At 38.2% G+C, this 7,723-nt stretch overlaps 1 protein-coding gene across 1 annotated transcript; it reads left to right on the top strand.

The window, feature by feature from the left end:
* The first annotated feature begins 1,693 nt into the window (after positions 1–1,693).
* dap3 (death associated protein 3) lies at positions 1,694–7,542 on the top strand. The gene is made up of 13 exons (XM_067511568.1): positions 1,694–1,838; positions 2,104–2,145; positions 2,979–3,092; positions 3,277–3,378; positions 3,532–3,640; positions 3,746–3,838; positions 3,935–4,065; positions 5,102–5,182; positions 5,812–5,976; positions 6,093–6,152; positions 6,242–6,331; positions 7,106–7,223; positions 7,311–7,542. Exons 2-13 carry the CDS (start codon positions 2,107–2,109, stop codon positions 7,394–7,396), a joined length of 1,188 nt encoding a protein of 395 aa, XP_067367669.1. The 5' UTR covers positions 1,694–1,838; positions 2,104–2,106; the 3' UTR covers positions 7,397–7,542.
* Positions 7,543–7,723: the final 181 nt, after the last annotated feature.

Genomic DNA, 7,723 nt, shown 5'->3' with positions numbered 1-7,723 from the left:
TCTGCAGTTATGCAGCCCCATACTCAGCAAGCTGTGATGCACTGTGGTCTGACATCTGTTGATCTTAGTCCACATTAAATTTGGTGTATCCCCCATGTATATGAGCAATTTGAACTGAAAATATTTACAATTCTTCTACAAGTCACAGCCTCTGGATAATGATGCATGACCTGTCATAAGGCTCTTTGCATTTAATGTGTTCAAAACAGTAGTGCAAACCAAATGACACATAGGCTATTGAACCTGAACCCATGGATTTAGTCCATCCATGCATACTCTTCAGGGTCACAGGAGGCTAGAGCCTATCTCAGCTGTCATTGGGTGAGAGGTGGGGCTCACCCTGGACAGGTCGCCGGCCTATCTCAGGGCCAACACAGAGAGACATCACAGACAGACAATCATTCACACTCATTTACATCTATGGGCAATTAGAGGTTCCCCTTCGTAACAGCAACCCGCTTCAAGGGGTTCAAAGAGTGTCAACAATCTATAAGTGTTGCCACTGGTTTGATCATTTTTAATTTAGAGTTACTAATTAACCTAACATGCATGTCTTTGGACTGTGGGAGGAAACCAGAGTACCTGGAGGAAACACACAATAAGTGCCACACAAGCGAGGGAGATCATGCAAATTTCAAACAGAAAGACTGGAGACATACGGTAGATTTGAACCATTGACCTTCTAGCTGTGAGGTGGCAGTACTAACCACTTCATCACCATGAGCCCCAAGTTAAAAGAGAGAAAGTTGTGGGGATCCTACTACTGACAGCTGAGCATTCACTTTTTAGCTTTGTGCTTAGTAGTGGCCCCGTTAACTTCAGGGCCTATCAAGATCCTATCCCAGCTTATAGTACCTGTTCCAAAAATATCAAATATTAACAAAAAAACTGTGCACATTTATGTCTAATGTATGACATCAAAAATCCACGACTTATTTGCTCCTAAGCAAATGAGTAAACAGTCAGTCAACAGTCAGCTGACACCCAGTAAACGTGGGCTTTCAGGTGTTTTACGGAGCCTGAAGCTTTAACTGAACTTAGCTATAAATCTTTCATAGAGTACACAATTTGTGGGTATTTCTTTCATGATAAATTGTTTTCAGGTACCTTTTATGTTTGAAAATCTATTTGTTCAATTTATGAAAAACATTATGCTGTCACATATGCTGTCATACATGCATATAAATATACAAAGACAACTATAAAAAAATGGAATAATTAGAAGAAAATATATGAAACAATGTTGGACACAAAGGTGGGGGAAAAATGAGAATAGTGACACTTCAGGGGGTTTAAAATACAGTCATAAGTCTAATTTCTAGGTAAAATAAGCTAGTAAGTAAGGTAAGGTAAAGGTAAAGTAAGGTAGCAATCACATGCAGTTTCAATAATTTGGTTTTTCAGTATGGATACCTATTTGTTAGAAAGGCCTATGACTTTTTTATCTTCTTTTCAAAGAGAGAAAAAATGGAGAGTTGAAAGTTTTGTAATTGCCCAACAGGGCCATGTTTAAGTGTCAAAAACGCATGGAACCATGTCCACCATGTTTAGTTCTTCAAGCAGCAATTTCAAGCACTATTTAACACCTCCTCAGTGTGTTTACAGCTATCGTGTGTCTGCCTGTATTCCTTCTTATTACAGGTGAAATTTGCCAAACTCTGCCAAACTCCATTTTACTCAATTGTTGTCGTCGCTCGCTCATCTCACCTGATTGGCTAAACAGAATTGTAATGTCTCTACGTCACGTCCTCCAGTGTTACATGATGGCGGTGCCCAGGGTAGATCTGGCACATTGATACCGTTTGGAGGCTTGCAGTTTATCCTGTTATCCACTAAAGGTCTGGACGTTTTTCAGTTGTGACATTACCTCGATTCCCGCTCATTCTGCATTTAATGAAGTGAACGGCGGGTAGACGAGGCTATTTACTCACGTAGCTTCTTGTTATTAATGTTGAGATACATGCCTGCTACTTTAGTTAGCTTAGGCGTTAGCACAGTGTTTATGCAAGGTTACAGGTCATGTGTGTTTGCACATTACTTGCTTTGTTTATGCTTATGATTCCTGTGATAGGGCTTCAATTAATTTAGTTCTCTATATTTTAGATCATGGCACTTCATAGACTGCCATTCAGACTACGTCACACGGTAAGAACCTTGTTAACAGGACGTTAAAGTATTTAGCTCTAGACATTATTATTAAAGATTATTTTTTACTAAGAATAATTCGTCTCAGATCTCTATTTGCTAAATATGTTTGCAAAGCAAGGGGGGGGGGAGATATGAGCTGACCTGGGATTCAACTGGTTTAAAACATAGTTTTAAAATTTTGTGAGCACATTGCACATTTAGGGGAATTTACAGTGTAACTGCAGTAGGTTACCAATACATTTTTTCAGATGACTACAAATGATTAAGGTAGCTTCCATAGTTAATGTCAAATTTTGAGTTTTATATACATATAAACAACCTTGTAGTTTTAGCCATTGTAAAACTGTGATTAGAATCAATATTAGAGAACTGAGAACATACTGTGTTATTCAGAATATGCACAATTAGACCAATACTGTATGTTTTGTTATGTTTATTATAATATTAGAGATAAGCTTCTTGAAGTGCCTCAAATTCTGCATCTATTCTTTATGATGGATAAATGTCAAAATACTCTGAATTTTTCATAATTACTACTGTTAGTTTACTTGTTCCAGGATATAAAGAAGATTATTTTACCTGATAACATGAATGCAGATTGCAGTGTGTGTCTGACTTTGCTCAGTATACTAATGCAAATATATATCTTATAATATCAGCTTATAATATGCTTCCAAAGTTACGTTATTGTGTCTTCTGTTTGGATACTTTTTTGCCTTCCCTCTCTATGTATCACATACATACATAAAATACTGTTGTATAAGCCTGTGAGTTTGGCACCTTTAAACATATGATACCAGAATGAAATTATTAATTCTATTAAACTGCAGGTAAAACATGTAAGGTCTCTTCATACAAGTGGATGTGGGCAGCAGCAGGAGGCTGTGGCTGTAGAGTCAGATCCTGAACTCTTCTCAGTTTTCAGGACTCAACAGAATGATCCAGTAAGCAAAGTTGACTTTACCAGTGTTCAGACAAATTACAAATTATTCTCACCGTGGTGCTCACAGACAGTGGGACACAGAGTACAGATGCCAAGTTGCAGCTGATTTCTGTTGTTTGTACATTTTGGTTTGTTTTTTTGTTTTTTGTTTTTTGCTAGAGCGCTCACTGTTCATCTCTATCCAGGCACATCAGTCAGAGAAACACATCGGACAGTATTACACTCTGCCCTCCTCACATGTCCATACCCTGTTCCCTCATGGCCTCCCTGGGCGCTATCAACAACAGGTAGGTTCTCTTTTATGTTTGTGAAAAGTGTGTGTTTGTGTGTGCCCATGCTTACTGACCAAGAGATTATTTATTTTGAGTTATAAGAGATTATAACTAATTACTGTCTAGTGAAAAGTCTGTCATATATGTAATCCCTGTGTATTGTTTTAGCTGAAGACATTTAATGAAGCCAGTATGATGGTGAGGCAACCGGCTCTGGAGGTCATCTCCTACCTGAAGAAAACAGACTACAGCAAACCTGCTCTACGATATTTATTCTGTATCCTTCAAACACATAGTCATGTTTGTGCACACACAGAAAAACGAAAATATATTGCCTCTTTTGATACAGTTCACTTTTTGTTGGCCTTATCATATTGTTCAGATGGACTAAAGGGGACTGGGAAGACCATGTCTCTCTGTCACGCAGTCCACTTCTGTTATACACAGGGATGGCTGGTGCTGCATATTCCTGATGGTGAGACAAATGGCTGAGATTTAAATACACACAAGTTTTCAAAAGTTGCCCTCTTTAATATTCTGGTTATTATTTAATTTTTTTTATATTAAACAGCCCACCGCTGGGTGAAGAACTGTAAGGAGCTGCTGCCTTCTTCCTACAACACAGTTCGCTTTGATCAACCGTTGCAGGCTACAGAATGGTTACGCAACTTCAGAATCACCAATGAGCAATTCCTTTCAAAGGTGTGATGTTAAAACCATCAGTCATTAAACAAGTATACATTGTCATATTAAGCTTTGGGGAGAATTAGAAAAACTGTCACATTATGGTTGAGCTCTTGGACCATATTTGTGCCTCATTTAAGGCCCATTGGGTCTTCACAGCAGTTAATGTCACATGCTGATACACAAAAACAATGAAGCTCCCTTACGACATGACCCTAATCTACTTACAAGTACAGCTTTAAAAAGAGTTTATTTAATCCAGAATTCCAATGATTCTGTAGCACTTGGGCAATTCACCAGTACAGTGTGTTTTAAGGTATATTATTTATAGGACACTTATTCGGCTGTAGCTTAAGGGCAGCTGTAGATCAGTTGGCAAAGGCAGTCGTCCACAGACCACAGGGTCAGAGGTTTGATCTCCAGTCCTGGCTATATGTTGAAGTGTCTCTGGGCAAGACACTGAACCCTTAACAACCCATTCCCCTTAACAGCCCATTCCCCTCCCCAGCTGTGCAGTGACGGTCAAAGCCCGGTAGAACATGGGGAGGGTTACGTCAGGAAGGGCATCCAGCGTTAAAAACTCTGCCAAATCAAAATGCGGACAAATGATCTGCTGTAGTGACTCTGAACTCACGGGATAAGCCGAAAGGACAAATAAATAAATCAATCAATAGAATTTATAGGGCACTTATAGACATTTTAATGTAGTCAGTGCGAAGTCCAACACAGCTCTATAGCATGTGCAAGTATGATATATGAGAAGGATCTTTGTGCAGCCTATATACTACTTTAAAGTTACAATATGGAAGCTAAAGGTCGCATGCAACCAGAAATCAATTCACCCTGCTCAGCTTAGCCCTCCCTGTCACTGCTCTGATGTAGCTGAGGTTTGCTGAGCTTTACCACGCTCTGCATAATCTAACAGTGCTTCTTTCACCTAATTTTAAACCATAGTGCCATATTTTCTGCATTTATTTTACAAAATAAATTGGAACTCAAATGAGGACAAAGATCATTTAAAATAAAAAGTAAAATTTTACTGTTCCTCTCCCAGATAAAGACAAAGCAGCGTTACATCTGGACAAAGCGAGAGTTCACTGAGGAAGGAACTCCTATTGGACAACTGGTGGATCAGGTGAGTTGTGCTCTTGTCTGCTGGATATTTATTTCTGTTCAGTGGACATGTTTTTTTTTTTTTTCCCCTCTGTCTTTGTTTATTTCTATCTGTTACCCCCCTTTTTTTCCTTCTGCCCTGCCGTTTTCCCCACAGGAGTCATTAAAGTTTCATCTTTCATCTTGCCTGTGCTTAGTGGTGATCAATAGCCGATGAACTGAGCACAATGATGGATCAGCACAATGTTTTTGTGCGTCATACTGACAAAGGCAGAAACGAGCAAGAGATTTATGAGCAACCTGCGAATTTCTCACTTTTTGCAGTTAGTCATCTTGCTTTATTATAGTTTAGCATATTATTTCCTTTAAGAAAAGTAATCTTTTAGACTGTAGCACTTCTATATTTTGTGTGTGTGTGTGTGTGAGAGACTTGTCAGAGAAGCTATTTTCTGTTTTTCAAATGGGGCGTCTGTACTAGGGTTGAGACTTAAAATTGCATAAATCCTGCTTTAAATTTCTGCAATTTGACCATAAATCAATTGCTCAGATTTCCTCCTCCTACAGAGGTTTGTAATGTTAATGTTCCAGTCCATTTGATTTCACTAGATTACACATAGTTATGAGGCTTTGATTGAGTTTTCTTTGCTGTAGGGTATATCTCGTGTGAAGAGCAGTAGTGATGTGGTGGGGGCATTGATGAAGGAGTTGAGGCTGCAAAGTGGGCAACTAGAGTCAAACTTTCGCCTGGCTGTGGCTGTGGATGGTGTCAATGCCCTGTGGGGAAGATCCACCATCAAGAAGGAAGATAAAAGTGCTGTGAGACAACATATTTAAACTCCTTTCATGCCTTATACTTGTCTTGATTCTTCTCTTTTTAGTTTCCATAGATACAAATGAAAGATTCATGTGTCTGTTTTTCTAACCATCATCAGGTGGATCCAGAGGAGCTCACTTTGATTTATAACCTGAGGAAGCTGATCAAAAACAACTGGGTGAGAAGAACACACTAAAGACACTGACCATAGATGTGTGAAATCTCTTATTTTTATTTTTACACCTAAAATTTACTTTATTTTCTTAGACTGGTGGCGCCATCATTGCCACCTTGTCCCAGACAGGTTCTCTCTACTCTTCGAAATCTGCATACTTTCCCCAAGAGTTGCTGGGAGAGGTCAGTGGTCATTTTAATTAATCATGCTTCCATATATAGTCCCCTCCAGCTCTGACAGCAGGTTAGTTTTTCATGCTGTTTACTATATTTGTTCATTAGTCATCAAATAACAGATCTGACACTGCAGTACTCCAACCCGTAGACCCCAGAGACACATCTTGTTTATAGAATTAAATGAAACGATACCCATAAAACATTCTGGTTATGCGCTGTTGATACTTTGTCAAGAGAATAATTTTTTCCTGTAATTTCTTATTTTTCTGGATAAGTTGCTCATAACATTTGTTCATCTTAAAAATGAAACATCATGAATATTTTTTATCAGCTTGGAAATATTATGTTTGTAGATATTTGTGACACTGGTCATCAGATTACATACACCAATTTATGCAGGAAATCAGGAACACTTGCCTTTACTAGTTCTTACAACTCTAGATGTCTAATGTTGAGCCCTGACTATGTGGGCTGGAGGTCTTTTTTTTTTCTTAAATGCATTAGTTGATATTCAAAAATATGCATTATTGACTTCTTATCTCTGTTCATGAATGATATAAGCAGTGCTTTCTGTCTTTATTTTAACATTTTACCAAGGCCAGTATCACATAGAAATGCATTTTTAGGTTTTACAAATGCATTTGATTTGCCCCACAATTAGCTTGTTTATGATCATGTTGCATATTTCTTAATTTGATTACTTTCTTTCTTTGATAAACATACTTAAAGCAACAGGTTTGATTTTCTGTATTTTTGCTTCCTGTCTGTTGCACTCATCAGAAGGGGTTTGACAGCATGGATCCATTCATCCCAGTGTCAGTGCCCAACTACAGTGAGAAGGAGTTTGAGAGCTGTTACCTCTACTATATGGATCGCCATTGGCTGCAGCATCCACAAAGTAAGTGATAATTATGTTGATGCTTTGCTAAAACACCAGTGACACATAAATGTTCTTTTACTAGCTTTGTTTTATTTTCCTCATCAGCCCGAACAGAGGAAGGGAAGAAAGAACTCGTCTTTTTGAGCAACAGAAACCCAACGATGTTGGAAAGGCTTTGCGCCTACCTATGAAGTCAAAGAAACTCAACTTGCTAACAGACAAATATCATTCACTCATCAGTGTCCTAAAAATACAAATGTCCATGTCAATGTGTATTCCTCTGTAAATTTTGATGCATGTGTTACTTTGATAATAAAACGTTGAACAAAGTCAAGAAGCAGTGTGAATATTTCATATTCAGTTGTTGTATAAATCACACCAGAGATGATGGTAATTGTTTTGTACTATACAGTATGCTACTTCAATGCCATGGAAGCACGGTCCATCAGGCAGGAAGCTGAAAATCAGAATTATATATCTGCCATTTATTTAGGACATTTGATTTTAGATAAATATAG

This window comes from Channa argus, chromosome 7 (genome assembly GCF_033026475.1).
Source record: "Channa argus isolate prfri chromosome 7, Channa argus male v1.0, whole genome shotgun sequence".
NCBI lineage: Eukaryota > Metazoa > Chordata > Actinopteri > Anabantiformes > Channidae > Channa > Channa argus.
The sequence above is the reverse complement of the archived record's forward strand: the minus strand, read 5'-3'. Positions and strand labels throughout refer to the sequence as shown.

Excerpts from the sequence above, each read along its gene's own strand:
- dap3 (XM_067511568.1), top strand. The coding sequence starts at position 2,107 with ATGGCACTTCATAGACTGCCATTCAGACTACGTCACACG. Across the intron at positions 2,146-2,978 it reads CATTCAGACTACGTCACACG|GTAAAACATGTAAGGTCTCT; the intron begins GTAAGAACCTTG and ends ATTAAACTGCAG. Across the intron at positions 3,641-3,745 it reads TGCTCTACGATATTTATTCT|ATGGACTAAAGGGGACTGGG; the intron begins GTATCCTTCAAA and ends CATATTGTTCAG.